The sequence below is a fragment of the Conger conger genome, chromosome 1 (genome assembly GCF_963514075.1).
Source record: "Conger conger chromosome 1, fConCon1.1, whole genome shotgun sequence".
NCBI classification, from domain to species: Eukaryota; Metazoa; Chordata; class Actinopteri; order Anguilliformes; family Congridae; genus Conger; species Conger conger.
The window spans coordinates 74,424,462-74,444,239 of NC_083760.1; the positions used below are offsets into that span (position 1 = coordinate 74,424,462).

At 44.4% G+C, this 19,778-nt stretch overlaps 1 protein-coding gene across 4 annotated transcripts in view; it reads left to right on the forward strand.

Moving 5' to 3' along the window:
- LOC133122729 (transcriptional repressor p66-beta-like) overlaps positions 1–17,945 on the forward strand; it is a 38,357-nt gene extending 20,412 nt beyond the window's left edge. For 2 of the 4 annotated variants that reach the window (XM_061232873.1, XM_061232881.1), the window contains 10 exons: positions 5,875–6,267; positions 6,659–6,788; positions 6,939–7,070; positions 7,476–7,604; positions 9,674–9,841; positions 10,100–10,451; positions 10,665–10,867; positions 11,967–12,077; positions 12,480–12,747; positions 12,910–17,945. In XM_061232873.1, the coding sequence (XP_061088857.1) occupies positions 5,875–6,267; positions 6,659–6,788; positions 6,939–7,070; positions 7,476–7,604; positions 9,674–9,841; positions 10,100–10,451; positions 10,665–10,867; positions 11,967–12,077; positions 12,480–12,747; positions 12,910–13,046 (2,023 nt within the window). In that variant the 3' untranslated portion in view covers positions 13,047–17,945. The remainder of the gene's footprint in view (positions 1–5,874; positions 6,268–6,658; positions 6,789–6,938; positions 7,071–7,475; positions 7,605–9,673; positions 9,842–10,099; positions 10,452–10,664; positions 10,868–11,966; positions 12,078–12,479; positions 12,748–12,909) is intronic. The other 2 variants (XM_061232889.1, XM_061232894.1) reach the window with 2 other exon arrangements.
- The last annotated feature ends 1,833 nt before the right edge of the window (positions 17,946–19,778 follow it).

A 19,778-nucleotide genomic window follows, 5' to 3' on the forward strand; every position in this document is an offset into this window, starting at 1 on the left:
TGTGAATCGAAACTTAGCCATAGCCTGAGACCAAAGCTTGGCTCAATGTACTGTATGTGTAACTGAAAACATCCACCAGCAGTTACAGACGATAAATAGGGATGCAGCAGTTCTGTGGAGGAGGGCAGTGTTAAAAACCTGCCAGAAATGCATTGAGGGTCATGTGTGACACACAAGCACGTATTCTTAATGTGTAGAAGTGAGCATCAGACAGGCTTATGGATCCATTGCTTGGTGTTTGCTTGTTTGTAAAACAGTTCTAGCCTGTTTTGGCTAGGGGAGTTGCGTAAATGAAGTCTATGTGTGTGTGGGTGCGGGGGTCAGGGGAACAGATGTGGGGGGGTGTACACGCTACACTAGACTGCATCAGCTAGTTGATTGGCAGGCAGTTATGGCGCATACATAAAGAACTGGGTGACAGTGGGGGGAGGGGTGGTGGGAATTACATGCGAATGACATGTAAGCAAAGTACTGCCTTCTCTTGCTCTCTGTCTCGCTCACTCTTTCACTGACACTAACTCACACACACACACACACACACACACACACACACACACACACACACACACACACACACACATTCCCTCTTTCTGTCTCTAACTGGCCTTTCTGGTTTAGCCTTACACACTCTTCTCTCCTCTTCCCTTTTATCACCACCAAAAAAGGGCCTTGGGGCTTGGATATTAAAAATACATTAATGAAAAAAAAAAAAAAAACGAAAAAAAAAAAAAAAACGTAGCTGTCACTACCTCCAAGGGGCCCCCTGAAAGTATGTGGTGTTTATTTTTACTACATGGAAAAAATAGCATACTGGTACTTTTTTTCAGGGAGTGGGCATTACAGAACAGGAGGGGGGGTTATGTTTATATGGTGCTTTGTTGGCGTGGCACAACTGTAGTAAAATGGAGGGGGGGCGAGGAAGGGAACAAAGAGTGCCTTATGTTGGCACGGCCTGTGAAATCTCAGCATGTCTGCTTTTGTGTGGGGCTGCATACAGCTTGAGGCCACGGTACAAAGCGTGTTCTCTCTCTCTCGCTCTCTCTCTCTCACTGTCTCTCCTGCACTCTCGCTCTCACTCTCTCACACACTCACTCTCACTCTCTCACACACTTGCTCTCTCTCCTGCTTTCTCTGGTGCATTTCAGTGCTGTGCTCTACTGGTGCTGGTGCATTGTGTGTGTGAGTGGGAGCGTGCTCGCATGTACATGCGTGTGTCGAATCTCCTAATCTCTGTGATGATATCAAATTAAAGCACACTTTCTCTTATTTTCACTTTGAGATTAAGGCGGTGAAATGGAAAATGTTCCCTGAGCTCACATGCTGATCTTCCTTCCACCATCTCTGCGTCTGTGCGCCTCTTTTCCTTCCTCTCGTCCCAGAGCTGTACGGAGGCGTCTGGCTGTTGTGTTGGCTGGCAAAGTGCCCAGAACTGTGTGTCTGTTGTGAAGTGCGCGTGTGCGGGTTTAGATGGGGGGTGGGGGTTGGTTGAGGAGAAAGAGTCTGGTTTGTGTAGCAGCTGAGGGAAACAGTCATTATATTATGTAAAGGGGGGGGGGGGCTGCGGGGGGGGGAGGGGGGAAAGACAGCCGAGCGTGCACGCACTCACACACACTCACACACACACACACACACACACACGCACACCACAGGGCCATTCTGATTGGCTCGTTGGTGCCATGGTTGGTTTGGCTCGGGCTCGTGTGCTCTCGTTCTCCATCTTATTCGAGGTGGGTGGTTCGTCCGGGAGGTTACAGTTTGGATATGTGGGCGTCTTTCTTTTTCACTTTCTTTCTTTTGAATAAAGAAAACGGCGACTTCCGCGACTCGCTGGCCTCTATAGGTTGTAAATGAGGGGATTAAAAAAGGCCGTGTCTGCGGCGGAGGATGTGCGGGGTGGGGGCTCGTTCATTTGGCCCGATGAGGCATTTTGCTCTAATTATAACCATCCAAGCACCCCCCTCCCCCACCCTGTCATCAAATCCTAACCAGGGCTGTTTACTGAGTCACCGGACGGCCGTGCGTTAGTGAAGGCGTCAGGCTTTAAACCACCTGGGTCATCGCAGGCGCACGCTGCATCACTGGCTGTTGCTGCACCGCTATTCTCAGTCGCTGCAAACTGAGGGAAAAGGAAAACAAGAAGCATACGAGTCTTCTTGTATCCCGTAGTTTCCCTTCAAAAGACGAGGTTAATCCGGCCTAAAAGCCGACGTCAGCGATGCAGCTCTGGAATATACTGCGTCTGGAGCCGTGCGCTGGTACCTGCAGAGCTGACTTTGATTGTTATGTAAAGTAAAACTGCCCACGTACAGTAAGCACTGTGCTGTTTGACGTCTTTGGTCACAAGAGTAATTACCATAGGCGTATCGTTGCAAAGGCATTCTAGAGGGAGATTCAAAACCTTGATGTTATGTAATTGATATTGGACTGGTTACTTTCTGTAGCATTCTGGATTTTATATTGCTGGCTTGAATGGATTTTACAGCTCCTTGACTGGCAACTTCAGGGTCCGACGTGGTCAGGATTCGGACTGATGTGCGTGTAAAATGATCGTTCAAAACAATGACGCATGGACTACCCCGCCCTGAAGAAAACATGTGTGCACATGATTAACTGGGGCTCTTCAGCAGGCAAGAGACACGTTCACATGTGCACACTCCAGTACATGGTGATCCAAACATGATCTATCGTGATACCAGCCCCGGAGCGTGTTCCCTTCCGTGTGCATCTCATGTTACTGCCATTCTGCCTGGAGAAGAATTGAGGTCATGCTAGGCCTGTCTGTCATTGTCCTAATTGAGCTAATGTCATCTTGTAGTCATGCTAAAACGCTTTGACTGAGCATGTGCAGATGTGCTCTGCTGTACTGCGAGGTTGTTTATCTACATATGATTAAGAATTTGATGGTCGTTTGGAAAATTTCACTTGCCAATACCTTGCTTGCACACCAAACTTCTCACTCCTATAACTTTAGCACTAAAATATTGTCACTATCAATATAGGATTAATATATTATGGATGGCTTGTAGCCCTGCAATGACTTTGATTTCTGTACAGTTGTTAGAAAATAATTATGCCAAAAGCTTGTATGTTGCCTTTTGCTTGTGAAGTGCATTGTGGGCATTTCTTTAATCACTCTCCAATTATAATTGTAAATGTAACAGTGTTTCAGTGCGAGCCTCACTGTAACAATTATACAAGTCTTTTTCAGTGCTGATTTGAGTTTTTTGTACATAAAATGTATAAAAGTATTTTCACGTGGGAAACTTTTTTTTTTTTTCCAACACAATCAATCACACAATCAATCAATTTAATTTTGTAATTAAATGAATGCAGCTTAATACTTAAAGGTCCCATATTGTGGAAAACAAGATTTCCCCTGCTTTGTGAATTATAAGGGAGTTGTAGGTGCTATAAATACACTGTGTAAGTATCAAAATGCAGTCACCAAAGAAATGTATGACGTCACAAGTATACACTCATTTGCTTAGGTCCGCCTTCAGCACAGCCCAAGGAATCCAAGCACAGTGTTCAGTTTGTTGCGGAGCTGGCCAGCCAATCGGAAGAGAGGTTAATTTATATTAATGAGTCTTAAAGACACAGTCACTGAAACAGCCTGTTCTTCGTAAGGCTCATGAGAGGTGCTGGAAAATGGACATGTAAACCTGGATAGAGATTGTTTTTGGTACTTAAAAGCACACAAACATTGTTTTTGGATGGATATCGGGACCTAAAATACAACGCTGGAAAGGTGTACAATATGCATATTAATGATTAATAATATCATTGCTGCTTACATTTATGAAATTGTTAGGGTTTCGATATGTGATGACACAACCAACAGAGCTGTGGTCAACTACAGTTGGTGTTGGATAGGGAAAGTACCAATTTTGGAACTGGAACTGACCATTTGAAATGCAGGCAGAACAACTGGTTGTCTAAAAATCTGCATCACTTGAAGAAATTGTAGTTTGGCTCTGTGCTGGTGTCAGCTGGCCAAAATACCAATGCCTTGTTACCAAATACCAAAGTTTGCATTTGATTAATTTTTTTAACATTGTGTTAATTTTCCTAATGATTTGTCCGTAAAAGAAAATGAGAGAGGGAGAGTCCAAGGATTGGCTATTAATCTTTTATCATTTTAACATATGAAACAACCTTGGCACATAAAATTACTCCACAATGTACCATATGTAAGTTTGCTTTGTGTTGTTCTCAGCACAAATACCTCAGAAAACTCATTTGTGGTCTAGTGTATACAAAACCTCCTTGTTTTTAAATATGCATGGATTTTCTGGGCATATCTGAAGGCTTTTCAGTATTTTTGTAGGTGCAGACCAATGGATACATGAGTAATATCCAAATGTCCCTGCACTCTCTCCCACTGCACCCTACATTTGGCTGACATGACTCATGTTGTTGGCTGAGTGCATGTCATTTGCCCTGTTCTTCCTCTGAATTTCAATCCACATCAAATGAAAGGGTTTGTCTCTGAAACAGTGGAGAGTGCGCTGGTGGGGTAGAATGGTGGCCTTGTGGGGTTAAAAACTTTTCTGCAGCTGTATCTGCACTTATCTGTACTGTATAAACTCTTCTTAGCAAGTACAGAATCCATCATTTTGTGTGAGGCAGCTGACTAAAGAATATATACATAATAATTCTTCTGACATCAGCCAAGATTTTCTCTAGAAAGTAATTGTTGGGTGAGGACTGGGTAGGGAGAGGTATTTGCTGAAAAATTGTAACTATGGTGTGTTCATTTTATGCAGATGTTTTATGCACTGTAATATCTTAATATTATTAACACAGCTCTTCTACTGTTTTCAAGTATTGTGCATGCATCAGTTGGGAGCACACAACAATTGAACTGAACTTTTCATTTCAGATTATTTTTTTTGCCTTGATATAATTTTGAAATGAGCCAAACTTGTGTGAAACTTAACATCAAACTGCCACCTGTATCAAAAATAGACAATTTTGGTAATACTCAGGGGAAATGTATGAGTTTATCATTGGCAGTAGAGAAGCTCTGAGATGGGGAAGAAGTGTGTTTATGGAGGCATATTTGCTCATTTCTGTGTGTATCTATGGGGAGACGGTGTGTTTGAATTATTGGGCTAAGACAGCATTTCTTCCTTGCTGTGTCCCTTCAGGCATGCAGGAAAATCCTTAGGAGCGGCACCTAGCTCGGAGCTAGCCAATGAAAAGCGTACATTTCACTTTCTGCCGGTGGTGTGTGTCTAAGCTCGGTACGCAAGCTTTCAGCCTTCCCCTCCCCCGCCACCACCACACCCTCCTGCAAGTCTTCTGCATTGTGGCATTTGTTTCTTTGTGTGCCTCTTGTCCCTGGATTGCAGTTGCTAACCCCTGTTTTTCCCTTTGACTTGAAGCCGTTTTATTTCCCTTCAGCGTGGTCCACTTTCAGCCCTTGTTCATTCCCACCAGTAGTCCTGCTCCGTGCCTTCTCCTTCTCATCTTACTCCGGTTCCTGAATCACTTTCTTTATTACCTTCGTACCGTCGTGTAAGTGAGACGTCACCTGGGATGGAGAACAGGTTGGCATGCAGGCGGTCTCCTGATTCAGAATGGGCATCATCATCGTGCAGACTACTCTTCCTGCCTCTGCAACTGAAACTTTTTTTGAAATGAAAATTTAACCCAGGAAACTATTTGTCAAAGGTAGCCAGCTAGATTACACAAAAGCCAAGTTTGTGCCCTGTTCGCTAAGCTGAGTCTGTGAGGTTGCCTGTTCAGGAGCACCGCTGCTCACTTGTGGCTACAACAAGCAGGGCCTGGTGCTGCACTCTGTTAGCTGGGCGCTACCCGGCCGGTTGGGTTCCTCGGCTGAGCCTGTGCTTCCTCCCTCGTGTGGCGCAGGATGGAGCGGATGAGTGAGGAGACCCTGCGGATGAACCTGCTGAAGCGCGGTCTGGAGGGCCCGGAGGAGCGGGAGGAGGCCCTGGCCAAGCGGCTCAAGATGGAGGGCCACGAGGCCATGGAGCGTCTGAAGATGCTGGCCCTGCTGAAGCGCAAGGACCTGGCCGCTCTGGAGGGGGGCGCTGCCGGGGCCCAGGCCGAGGTGAAGGGCTCCCCGGGCGGCGGACATGGCCTGTCCGGGCCCCTGTGCTACGAGGAGAAGATGAACGGGAGCCTGCGGGCCGGGTCCGGGGGCCACGGGCCTCACGGCACTCACGGCGCTCACGGAGGCATGGGGAAGAGCGGGAAGGAGAACGTGGGGGACGAGCCAGTCGACATGAGTGCCAGACGGGGGTGAGTCAGGGTGGGGAAGGGGAGGGGAGGGGACACAGCCTGGGCAGCGTGTGGGTAACAGGGGATGGAAATTTCCATTCCACGGGTCGGAATAGTTTTGGTTTTCACTCTTACCACATGTATAATTACTTGATTGAAGTTTGTACTTGGGTTGGAAGTCTGTTCCTCCTTGTAGTACTTATTTATTTGAGCGTCTCTAGAGCAGAGCTATTCTGAAATGTGTGTGTGTGTGTGTGTGTGTGTGTGTGTGTGTGTGTGTGTGTGTGTGTGTGTGTGTGTGTGTGTGTGTGTGTGTGTGTGTGTGTGTGTGTGTGTGTGTGTGTGTGTGTGTTGGAGTGAAACTGATGGTAAGATCTATTGGGTCCGCTGCTAATTCATTCTTTTTTTTCAGTGATGTGGACAGAGAGCGCCACACCCCGTCTCCGGACGTGATCGTCCTGTCTGACAACGAGGCATCCAGCCCTAAGGGCTCCTCCCGGGCTGAGGAGAGGCTGAGGGCTGCAAACGTGGAGATGTTCAAGGTACGAGGGGGCCGCTGGAGTGGATAAACCCAAGGGCTCACCTGTAGTGCAGCTCAGCATAGCTCTGAAGTGACACCTGTGTACAAGCTCTGTATGCTGGTGTGGCTGCCCACTCTGAAGTGTGTGTGTGTGTGTGTGTGTGTGTCTCAGGGTAAGAGTGGCGAGGAGCGGCAGCAAATGATCAAGGCTCTGAGAGAAGAGCTGCGTCTGGAGGAGGCCCGGCTGGTGCTTCTGAAGAAGCTGAGGCAGAGTCAGATGCAGAAGGAGAACCTTGTGCAGAAGGTCAGTTCTCACTCTGGTCAGGCCTACCAAACTTTTCTTTCCCATAGGGTTTGTGTGTGTGTGTGTGTGTGTGCGCCTGTGTACGTGTGTGTGTGTGCGTCTCTGCATGTGAGTGTGCGAGTATGAGCGTGCGTTGCGTGTGTGTGTCTTTTGCACGAGTGTGTGTTCATAAGGCTGTGTGTGTGTGTGTGTGTGTGTGTGTGTGTGTGTGTGTGTGTGTGTGTGTGTGTGTGTGTGTGTGGTGTGAAAGAGGTCATACTATTACTCAATGACTTCCCTAAGTGGAACCAGACCGTTGTTTATCATCACGCTCTCCACTAAAGTCCAGTCGGCTGATAAGCTGGCAACCACTGGCTCGCACATACCGCTCCTCAGTGTGACCCTGCTCCCTGCTCCCTGCTCCAGGTGCCAGTGGTCCAGAACAGCGCCTCCTCTGCGCAGCCTTCCGCCATCCACAGCTCCCAGGGCCTGGCTAAGCTGCCCGTGCGCCCTGGCCTCCAGAACCCGGAGCCACAGAACTTGCGCACCATACAGGTCAGCCCTGAGCCCGCCCGGGTTCTCTACCCGGTTCAGACTTCCTTTGGGTCGGACAGCCTTCTTTGTGGTTCCGCTTTTCTCTGCTTTGCCCGGTTTGTGCGTTTCCAGTTGGGTTGTTTTTATTGCAGGGTTTTGTGTGGCTGCTTGATTATCTGTTTGAGTGGCACCATGGGCATGGGCTTGTACAAGGCAGTTATAGTGGCTTTATTGGTTCATAAAGTTAAACCCAGGGGAACTGTTATGTCATATAGAACCTCTAAGAGGACATGGTTAAAATAAATCCCCCTTTAAATCACTGTGGAAAATGACAAATTCAAGCCCTCGGTATAATAATTAGGCCCTCAATTTACTTAGAACTGTATTTTATAAATGACTAACCAGGTCTTCAAATCAGTCATTTGTAACCCCAAATTGCTATTTTGAACCCTAAATGCATTCATTCATAGCCTTAATGTACTGTTTACAGTGCTTGGTCTTGTAATTCACACCCTGAATTGGAACCCTGATTGAATTAGTAGCTTGTGGTTTCAATAACTGCATTGGAGAGTGAAAATTATAATCTGTGGTATGAATTATATAATTACTGTAGGGTTCCGAGTTAACAGTTTAAATAATGAACTTGATGGATAGATTGAAATTGGCAATTGGATAAAAATAATTATAAAATGTAATTCTTTTCAGAATTTCCTTTTCGTGCAGGCTCTGTAGTTGTTCATACTAAACTGAAAATGTTGCTGCGGTTCATTTCCATTGTATTGACATAAAGCTTAAAATGTTCAAGTTCTAGGTAAATAAGAGTCTTTGTCAATCAAGGAGAGTGTGCGTGTGCGTGTGAGCGCGTGTCCATGTGTGCGCACAAATGCATGTGCAGTGGGGGCACAGAGACGGTAAATTCTCTTTGGGAGTTTTTAGGTCTTACCAAGTGGCCAACCTTCGAATGTAATTCACTGACATTGCAGAAACTATGTTAGCAATATGAGTCCCATATGTAACAAATTACTCACAATGGCTTGCCTGTTCTTGGCCTGTATTCATAAGAAATGGACCTGCCCCCAATGTGTATAATCCTGTATTCTAGTTGTGTTGCCTATACAAAGGCTGCCATCTACTGGCTACTGAGGGTGTAGTTTGAGTGTCATCATACAGCTGCGAGCAGTCATTAGGGGGCAAGCTCCCTGTTGTTTTTCATTCGGCTGTTATTAACGATGAACACACCTGCTGTGTGCTGACACTATGGGGGTTTTCGTCTGGCTTTTATCATTGTTTTCCATTATTATTCAATTTCATAATTTGCCGAAAAACAAAATCAGAGAAAGCCAGTTTGTTTGATTTTGATATAACATGCTGGCTCATAGAGGGGCCGTGGTCATTCAAATCTCAACCATTTTAGTACCCGCAGGTTATGTGGTAGGACTTCTATTTTATTTTTATTTACTTTCTTAAATAAGGCGATAAATTTCTTCAAACGCCGTTAACATTTTTGATAGTCATAACAAAGGGCACAGGAGTTACTCCTTTAAGGAATAATGTCTTTAATTCACACAAGTCTGCTTTTAGTCAATAAATTGCATCTGCTCATAAGAGAGTTTTTGTATGTATTCACATGCAAATGTGTTCTTTTATCAGTTATTCATGAGTAGGCTGTGCATTTAATGCTGCTATACAAGCCAATGAATTGGTTCAATTTGACATGTAAATGAGGCCATGCTTGACAACCATTGATCTTGTTATTGTGAAATTAGTGTACTTGTACTTTTGACACATTCAAACAAAGACGCACATTATCGTTCACGTTTCTTTAAAACTTCCTAACTTAATATGGTGACCACAAGCCAAATTCTAGCAAATGGTGTTATTTTCACATTTATAATCGTTTCCTTTTCCTGTCTTAACCTTTTGAATGTTTATTGGAATCTTCTTCTTTTTTTCTTTTTTTTTTACCTCAAAGCTCAGTGAGTGTTTGAGTATGTAATTGCTTTATATTACCAGTAGTGATCGTCAAATCTACTTTAAAATGTTCTGTTAAGACCTCAAAGGGTTAAATCAATCTTTCTCCTCCATCACAGGGGCACACAGTGATCAGGTCCGCAGCCAATGCCTCTCTTCCGCCAATGATGATGTCACAGAGGGTCATTGCCCCCAACCCAGCTCAGCTGCAGGGTCAGAGGGTTCCCTCCAAGCCTGGCATGATGCGATCCACTGGAAGCATCAACAATGCAGTCGGCTACCAGCAGGTAATGGCCCCATTTCCCGTATCTATGCCTTGGCAAACAGAACACAAAATACGAGAACACAAAATGCCAGAGACTGTAACTGGTCTCTTTTTGTGTTGCTTATATTGAACCTTAACAAGACTTGCAATGTTATGTTTTGTCTACTATGGTATGCTATGTTGTTCCATGTTGTGGCAAAGGGATTGATTTAGCCTTTTTTTTTATTTGGGTGTGAGTTGACCTCTTGCTTACCACTCGGTCCTTTCCCTTGCCATACAGACCTCCAGCCAGCAGGTGTCAGCCTCACAGCGGTCTGGATCCTCTGCCATCTACATGAACCTGGCTCACATGCAGGCAGCTGGGGCTGGTGGAGTCGGAGGGGTGACGGGCGTAGGCGCTGTCAGCCCCTCTCCCCTGCCCAGTCCAGGGGCCGGGTCCATGCCCGATTCGGTCAGTAGCCAGGCGGCCGCCAAGTTGGCTCTGCGCAAACAGCTGGAAAAGACCCTGCTGGAGATCCCTCCCCCCAAACCGCCCGCACCCCTGCTGCACTTCCTGCCCTCCGCCGCCAACAGCGAGTTCATCTACATGGTGGGCCTGGAGGAGGTGGTGCAGAGTGTCATCGACAGCCAGGGTAGGTGGGGTGGTGATCGGTGGCCAGGCCACCGCAATTTAAGCTTTGTTCCTGTTTGTCATTGACAGAGGAAGTTATACGTTTTAAGGATGTATGCTGCATTGAAATGAATGCTACATTCAGTAGCAATGTAAATGTATTTAATTAATTTGTAGTTACTTATGGGCTCTTGAATTGACTGAACTGTGATGCTCACCTTGCCAATCTCCACAGGTAAATTCCGTGGCCCTCTCTCCCGCATGGAGCCCTTCATGTGTGCCCAGTGCAGGACGGACTTCACTCCGCACTGGAAGCAGGAGAAGGGCGGGCGCATCCTCTGCGAGCAGTGCATGACATCCAATCAGAAGAAGGCCTTGAAGGCAGAGCACACCAACCGGCTGAAGAACGCCTTTGTGAAGGCCCTGCAGCAGGAGCAGGTCAGCTCTTCATCCGCGGTTTAGCTCTTTCACTGCAGTTGAAGCTGTGCTGTCCAGTCAACCAAACGCCTAGCATTGCTGAAGTTCCCCCACTTGCTCATAAATTCTGCAGGCTAACTTCAAATGTATTTATTTATTAGCACTTTTTTTATTAACCAGATCAGTTACTGGCAAATGTCTTCATGGGACGAATCCCCATTTTAAACTAGGTTTGCAATTAGTGGATGCAAAATGCTAGTGATACTGAATGATATTGCATGAAAGTCTCTGTCATTAAATATGAAGGTTTAAGTGTTTAATGGACATAATTATAGGGTATTATGACTTGAGATGTATGTATGTATGTGCATCATGTTTTTTTTAATGATGGTAAATGCAGTTTATTTATTTGCAGTTTATTATTGCAGTAAGTAAGATCTGTGAGTGCCAATCTCTTGTAATATGAAGTGTTAAACTCAGACAATAATTATACAAAAATTTTCATCTGGGCTATCTTTCTTGTGAAAAGTTTACTTTTGACTATTGACTTTACCTGCCCTGCAAGGAAATTGCGGCGGGCAGAGAAACTGAGTGAGTGAAAAGGTATTTCATTACAGAGGGTAGCGGGTCACGGCAGCATGCACAGCCTTTTTTTTTATCCTGTTCTATCGTTTCAAAGTTGGTTTAAAATGAGTGCTTTTTTTCAGCTCCCAGAATGCAATAAGGTGATCCACTGCCGTATGAAAAGGCAGTAAGCATCAATGCGCTAGGTTTCGGTTATTTGGCCATACAGTACAAGCACAATCAACTGAGGGGCTGAATGAAATAAGAATATGCCTTGAGCATTTTGAACATTTTGTCCGTCCATTCCTGCACATTGACCTTCCTATGGTGTGTCTGTGTCTGTGTCTGTGTCTGTGTCTGTGTCTGTGTCTCTCTGTGTGTGTCTCTGTGTCTGTGTGTGTGTGTGTGTGTCTCTGTGTGTGTCTCTGTGTGTGTCTCTGTGTGTGTGTCTCTGTGTGTCTCTGTGTGTGTCTGTGTGTGTGTGTGTGTGTGTCTGTCTGTGTGTGTCTGTCTGTGTGTGTGTGTCTGTCTGTGTGTGTGTGTGTCTGTGATACAGGAGATTGAACAGAGGCTCCAGCAGCAGGCTGCTCTGTCCCCCAGCTCTAACCAGACTGTCCCCAGCGTCAGTAAGACTGAAAGCATGATCCGACACCATGCGCTCAGACAGGTATGGCAGCTCCTTTCTCTTACCGGCAGTCTCCACATATTCTCACAGACAGTCTTACTGTAGTCCTTGGCCTTGTATCAGCGCCGTACTTTGGCCATCATGTCTCTCATACTGAGGCAGGATTAGTATTTGTGTGAGCATTTACAGATTCATGAGTAATAACGTCCTGCCTTACCACATCGACTAATTGTTGTGGCATATCGCATAGATACGATGAGCAGTACCTCTGTATGTCTGTAATGGTTGCACATAGTGCGTTGGAAAGGATTTCTGCTTTCTGGCCATGCCGAGCAGGTCTGTTAACCGGCTGACATGGTCATACAGTCAGTTTGAATGCGAGCGGTTTCGCTGTGGTTGTTGTGTGACCGGCGCCTGCTCGCTCTCTCCCGCTCGGTGCTGCAGGCTCCCCAGCCTCAGGTCACCCAGTCACAGGCCTCTCTGCAGCGAGGCCTGAGCAGCTCCGCCCGCGGCGTGCTGTCCAACTTCGCCCAGGCCTCGCAGCTCTCTGTGGCCAGCAGCCTGCTGGGCATGACGGGCAAGCAGCGCTGCGGTGGGGGCGGCGGGGGCAGCCGGGCCCAGCACGACAGCCGACGCCAGCTCTACAGCATCCCCGGTGAGAGCTTCAGCCGGAGTGCAGGGTCTAACTACATAGACTGTTACACAGTCCCAGGTGCAGAAGTGATTACTCTTTACTAATGCCAATGTGACTTTTCAGCCTGCTCAACTTCAGCACTACGCTGTTTGGGTACTGTGGGCTCTGGTTAACCTCTCCCCCTCTCCCCCTCTCTCCCCCTCTCCCCCTCTCCCCCTCCCTCTCCTTCTCTTGGTTTAGGGGTGAACATTGCTTATCTGAACCCTGGAAGTGTGGGGGGGCACAAAGCGTCCAGTCTGGCCGACCGACAGAGAGAGTACCTGCTGGACATGATCCCCCCTCGGTCCATATCGCAGTCCATCACTGGACAGAAATGAGCCTGCCCTCCCCCTCCCACTCACACTGCAACGCACCCCACCCCCCACCCCGTCGCATGCAGTGCCTGTCAGTGTGCCTACCAACTAACCTGTAAAAACGATACAATCAACGAGAAAAAAGCCACCAAACTGTCAGTGCAAGTTACTTTCTTACTACATGTATTGCAGATCTTCTTATTACTATTATGGCTATATTACTGCTACTGTTGTTACCATTATTATTGTTATTGTTGTTGTCAAGTCCCTTGGCTCTTATTTGAACCTTTCCCTAACCCTTTGCTTTCTGCCCAGGGAGGGCATCAAAGTGGAGTGGTCCATTTCTTTTCCTTTTTATTAGTTAATACATTTATAGTTTTATTGATTTGCTTACCCCCCTGGACTGTAACAAACCTTTGTGTTTGGGATTGTGCAAGCTCCCATATAAGGAGGATTGTGGTTGAACTGGCTCCTCGTCCTTGGACGTTGCAGCCCTGAGCTCAAGAAGAGGTGCTGGGAGAGCCCTGCCAATATGGGGCAGAGGACTGTGGATCAAGATGAAGAAACCGGGCAGGAGAAGAAGGCCTTTGTTTTAAAAAGGTTTCGGTAATGGCTCCTCAAGCTCATCTCAACACAATCTTTTAAAAGACTGACAAGAAAGACCAGGAGTGCAGTCTGTCAAAATCCTGTCAATCGTCGGTGGAACGTACAGAACAAGGATCTTTTACCCCCTGGAGATGTCCCCCTCAGAATCACAGTGGACTGGCTGTCATTTCTAGGCTCAGGTTGAAGAGCTGATGTTTTTCCACCACAATTTGAGAGGAGGGGAGAATGCAGTCGATAGGTCATACTATAGCATTTCACTGGTCGGTTCAAGCAAAGTGGACAGAATTGTGGAAAGGGCGTCTAGACACTTCAGTTTTGCACTTCTTTTTTAAGATGCAGTTGAAATGAGGGCTGTAGAAGCCCAGTAGTCTGATTTCTGTGGCCTGCCATCTACTCCATTTCCCTTGTGTGACATTGGAGCCGAACGGCTGGATCTGAGCTCGTTATTCTAACCAAACCCAGCGGACGGTTGGAATACCGAATCACTAGCACGAGATGAAACCAAGCCCAGGTAAAAATGGAAAGATTGCACACCGCATAGATTTCAAGCGCTTATATTGAAAATGGCCTGAGGTGGTTCTGTATTGTCTGTGTGGAGGGTACACCGTGATCGGTGGAAGGATGTGAGAGGGGTACATCAGATTTCCACATTTTGTGTCTGCTCATGTAGCTGCCATGTTTGTACTGGATAGGAGCTTCCCAGAAGAGTCTTTGCCTTGCCCATTTCTGGCATGTATGTTAACATTAGTCATCACGTTGGGGTGAGCTGCTGTTCTTCACATGGCTGTGTATTTCCAGGAAGAGATTTCAGCCACAAATTCTGACTGCTCTGACGTCTCCCTTACAATCGGTTGTGTATCTGAGAGGTACTCTTCAGGGAGACGATAATAATAATAATAATAATAATAATAAACAAATTAATGCAACTTTATAGTATCTATATGGATATTTATGTAGATGGCTAGATGGAGTTATACAATAAAATGATTATAGCTATAATAACAGGATATGGGTCAATCAGTGTGTTGAGGTAATGCACAGGAGTAGCCTGTCTTCAGGAGCACTTTTTTGTAAAGAATTGGATAACAGAAAGGGAGATTTTGGTGGGGTTAGAGAAGCGGTATGTGTCAGTGATACAGGTGAAGGGGTTTTCTTGAGTGTCTGTGAGACTGCTAGGAGAGCCCCCACGCCTGTTGGACCTGTCACGCTGAAATGCTGGTGACACTGGTGTTCACATTAACAGTATTGTGGTTTCCAGTTTCCTTTTTTAGTATGAAAATCTGCTGCCGGTTTTTATTTCTATTTCTGTCAATAGTTTGTAGATCAGAGGACTGCAGACAAGCCAAGGCTGGTGTTTTATTCACTGCAGGAATGCTGCTCAGAAGGACTGCGTTCTTATCAATTCCCTGATTATGGTGACCCCCAATACCAGTAGATATTCCCCCCAAGTGGCTTTTAAGATCTACTGTCATGACATAGCTAGTGTTGAATCTATGTGCAGTGTTATACTGAGATGGTGGGGAGGCAGGGACTTGGGTTTTTCTGTTTTCTTGGGTGTGGTACAGGGCTGAGTTTGGCTGGCACAGAAGGAGGAGCGTGGGTGTATGCCTCTAAGCTGGAAGTGGAATTGGGGAAAGTACGAGAAGTAACAAGCTGTGTCTTGTTGCTTCTCGGTTCCCACCATCTTGTGTCACTCCAGAGATTTTGCGCTGCCTTGGCATGAACCACAATGTAAACCAAAGCATGATGGGAAGACCTGCGCATGCGCCGCAGTGCCTTTCTGTCATGGTCTTCCCCTGCCTCATCTGCTTCCGACAGGAATCTAGTCCTGCATTGCGTTGAGCTCAGAGGGACTGTGATAGGTTCCTCTAGCCCGTACAAATGGACATAGTGCGACTGAGGGACATTCTGCATGTGTCAGCATATCAGCTGAGCCCCATTCTTAACCCAGACCTTGGTGTCAAAACAGTCCAGCGTCCCAGTATGATGACATGAAGCTCCCCACAAAAATATCCTTGTGGGCAAACTTGAAGTGCAGGTGCAATATATGGAGACGCAGGGAAGGTTACACTCAGAAGAGATTCATTTTGTCTTTATTTATTTGAATATAAATTAGCGCATCCCCAAGCTGGTTAGTACAGGACACACTGGCTTTTTGTCTTTGTATCTTAAGACGTTTTGTCACATGGATGATTTATCTTTCTCTTTCTTTGGTTTCTCCAATAGTTTTGGATGATCTTGTTTCTTCTGTTCTATGTGCGTCACTGCGAAGACTGACCTTGTATATTGAAATAAATCTCTTGCTATGCTATATGCATCCTTGTACTTATGTTTTAATATTGACCAGGAAAAAAAATGAACTGAAAAATTCATTTTTAAATGTCAGTTCTTTTTAGGATTTTTTTTTAATCTCTTTTGCTGGCTTATTGATTTACTTTTGTTTGGTTTTGTAATACAGAAAAACGAAATGTAAACAAAATTTGTTTGAACTATGAAATAAAACGACAATATTTGCTAGGCCAGAATTAATAATAATGACTTATTGTATATATGCTTTTTTTCTCCTTGGATAAAAAGAGAAAATAAATTCAAATGGTTGTATATTGTGTAGAAAAGCAAACAAAAGCCATGAATATTGTGAAGCTTGTCATTTCGTTTTGTGATCACTGTGTATTATTGTGCAACAAATGTGCAAAATGTATGGGGTTATAATTCTGTTTTCAATTAGCTATAAAAATTTAATTTTCACCTTGCTGTATTTTTTTCTAGTATTTAGTGGCAGTCCGATCGATATCCTTATGAGGAGGTGTTTCATCCGTTTCTGGCTTAAAAGCGCAGGTTATTGGCTGTTCCCTTGTTTTGATGTGTCAATAATGGTGACGATATACACAATTTCTCATTTTGGGTTGTTTTCTGATTAATCCATGCAAACTGCTCAGTTTAGTCAACTTAATTGGGTCAAATGACTGGAATGGAGAAATGCTCTCAATGAACAGAAATGAATGAAATTGTTTATACTTATAGGTAAGGATAATGCATAGTTTCCAAAGGCTTATATAATCAGACTGAACTTTTCTTCAAATAAACTGGCTTCTGCCCTTGTGTTAATTAGGACATACTTTGCTTTTAGGTTTCATCAAACAAATGGGCTGAGGTTTTGTACAATGATCGCAAAATACATTTAAAAAAAATTTTTAATGATCTGGGGGAGCCAGTAAGGTCTAGCAGTCATTGAAATTGTGTAGGATTTTGTGTAAGCAAATCTGGCCCATCAGACAAAAGTTAGGAAATCGTAATGAAAGTGGGGTAGAAGGCACTCCCGACTGGGGGAAAAAGCATGTGAATTGAATTCCACTGAATCAGCATTGACGCATAATTCAATGGAAATTCTTTGAAAGATCTGTGTACAATCGGGTTTTTATTAGCTTGTGTGTGCACCATATACATGAAATTTTCTTACCCTTAAGAATGGCCATGACAAATGCAATATGTTGTCACTGCCTGACATACATTCTCTGTCAAATGTTGCCAGTATTGGCTATATCCTCTCCATTGTCATTTCTCAGTTAGGAGTCTTCCGTTACAAGATTCATTTTTTTGGGGGGAGGGACCTCTCGACCCAGTTCTTGGCTGGAAAGTATTCTGATGTTTTTGTTTGTTTCTTTTCCTCTACCTTGTAATAAAGCCCAGTGAATTGGGAGATTTTTCTTTTGGCATTTATATGGCTATTTTCTTTCTTTTTTCTTGTCTTACTAATGTTCTTTTTCATAGCATTATTAACTGGAGTTATGTGGAGCTGAGTGGAATGAGGTCCTATCATTTCAGTGAATTTCACAAAGTTAAGTTACCAATTAAAGACACTGAAATGTGTCCAGTATATTACATGATTTTTATTTTGGTCAGTGAAGTTCAAAATGAACCGTTTCTCTGAAACAAGCCACTCCACAAAAACGGTTGGACATTATTGTAAAATACTGTATTAAATATCTGTGGGCACAGGGGTGACCTGTCCCTGTTGATCTGTATTTACTGAATGAGAACAATGGGAACCAATCAGATATTGAAGTGAACTGAATTTAAGTAAAATTATTAAAGCAGTTTTGATTTTGTTTTAGTTTCAACTTTAATCCAGACCTTTTGCACATCCTTGGTATTTAACTGTCTTAAGAAAAGAAAACCATATAAATGCTGTTTGAATACTGCCAGTTGATTAATAACAATTATGCATTGACTGAAAAAATAAGCTAATTTTGGAGGAAATAACTTTGTAATATTTATCTCTTGCAAGCTATGTTTAATAAAGGATGGAACAGTTTACATCTTGAGTGTGTGAGTATGTGTGCAAGTTTATTGAATGATCCCTGGCTTGGAGCATGCATTGTCCTATTTTGGCATTTTATATGTATATCTAAGCTATAGTGTAGTGTATATTATGTGTTTATAAGTAGTAGGTAGTATCTACAGAAATAAATCTATAAATAAAAATAAAAAAACATTTTCATATCCTGATTATAAATGGATGGTAGTCTCCAAAACATTTTATGGGGTGCAAGGTTGACTGCATGACACAATGACTAAGTCATTTGTCTCTTTGAGGCCCTATAGACTGGCTCTAGATGCATTTCCTTTATTGCGGCTTTGAGTGCTTGTCTCCATAATGTGTTCCCACTGCAGTTTTTTTTTGTTTTTCTTTTTTTTTGTATTTTTTTGTATGGTTGGTGGAATTACTTTTTTGATGCCACACCCAAACACTCATCAGTATTGTCATATCAGGCATATTATCAATTCCAACACAAAATATACATGCAGTGGTAATTACTATTTTCAACAGATAATTGGTCAGGCATATTTTATATTTGGACTGTAGGCATATACTTTTCCTTCGGTTGTCATCCCGTAGCTGTATTCTCTATGTGTGCAAGTGTACATTTTGCCTCCAGAACAGCCTGATTTCTTTGTGGCATGAATTTTTAAAAAAATTATTATGGTCTATGCTTATTTCACACATTCATACTACCAATGTCCCATTCCACCCCATCCAAAAGGTGCTCTATCGGACTGAGATATGGGGAATGTGCAGCCTGTGGTGTATACTGAAGTCTCTGCCATGTTCTTAGAAGCGCTTTGAGATGATGCTTTGTGACATGGCATGGCAGTGTTTAGAGATGCTGCTGTGGCATTCAAATGTTGGTATTAAGGGGCCTCCTCTGTTCAAGAAGACATACCATCTGCATGTTGCAGCAGGAATGGAGATTCGTCAGACCGGGCAACATTTTTTCGATCTTTTCAGTAATCCCATTTTGTTGATCATGTGCTCTCTGTAGCTTCATCTTCCTGTTCTTAGTTGACAAGAACAGAACCCTGCATGGTCTTCTGCTGCTGAAGCCCATCTGCTTCAAAGTTTGACTTGACTTCCCTATTCTTCGTAAACAGCGGGCATTTGTTGCCTTCCTGTTGGCTGAATGAAAATGCACATTCTCCTCTGGCCTCTCTGGATGTTTTGTTTGTTTTTTGTACCATGCTCTGTACCATTCTCTATGTGAAAATCCCAGGAGGGCACCATGGGAAAAAATCTCAGGAGGAATCCTGCTACAGAGGTGGAGCCCATCTTCCGCTGTCCAGCTTGGTGTAAAGTAAAGATCGGAAATGTAATAAGAAATCAATTACAGCTATTTAAATGGGTTGAATCGGTTGCAGATAATGGAATAACCAAGCTGGAAAAGTAGGCCCTCCAAATTGGGGAAAGTATCAGGAGCAGGGAGGCAGATAGGGCTGAAGTAGTCCGTAATCTCAGGGTGGGGGACAGGGCTGAAATGGTCCGTAATCTCAGGGTGGGGGACAGGGCTGAAATGGTCCGTAATCTCAGGGTGGGGGACAGGGCTGAGATTACGAAAGAAGAAGCGAAGAAGGAGAAGCTTAGGCTGTGTGGAAGTTGCCAGTACACAGAAATAGATTCTGTGCAAATTTCTGGGAAATAGTTTCTGTGCCAAAGTTCCTGCCTGAAGAACTCATGATTAGGCATTTTCATGAAGAGTAAGTCCAGATAAAGAGTAGTTCATGAGCACAAGGGTGCAAAGACAAGGGAGCAGTAGACAAATGTGATATGGTGAGGTAATATTTACTAATATTTTAATAGTTTTGTCTTTTATA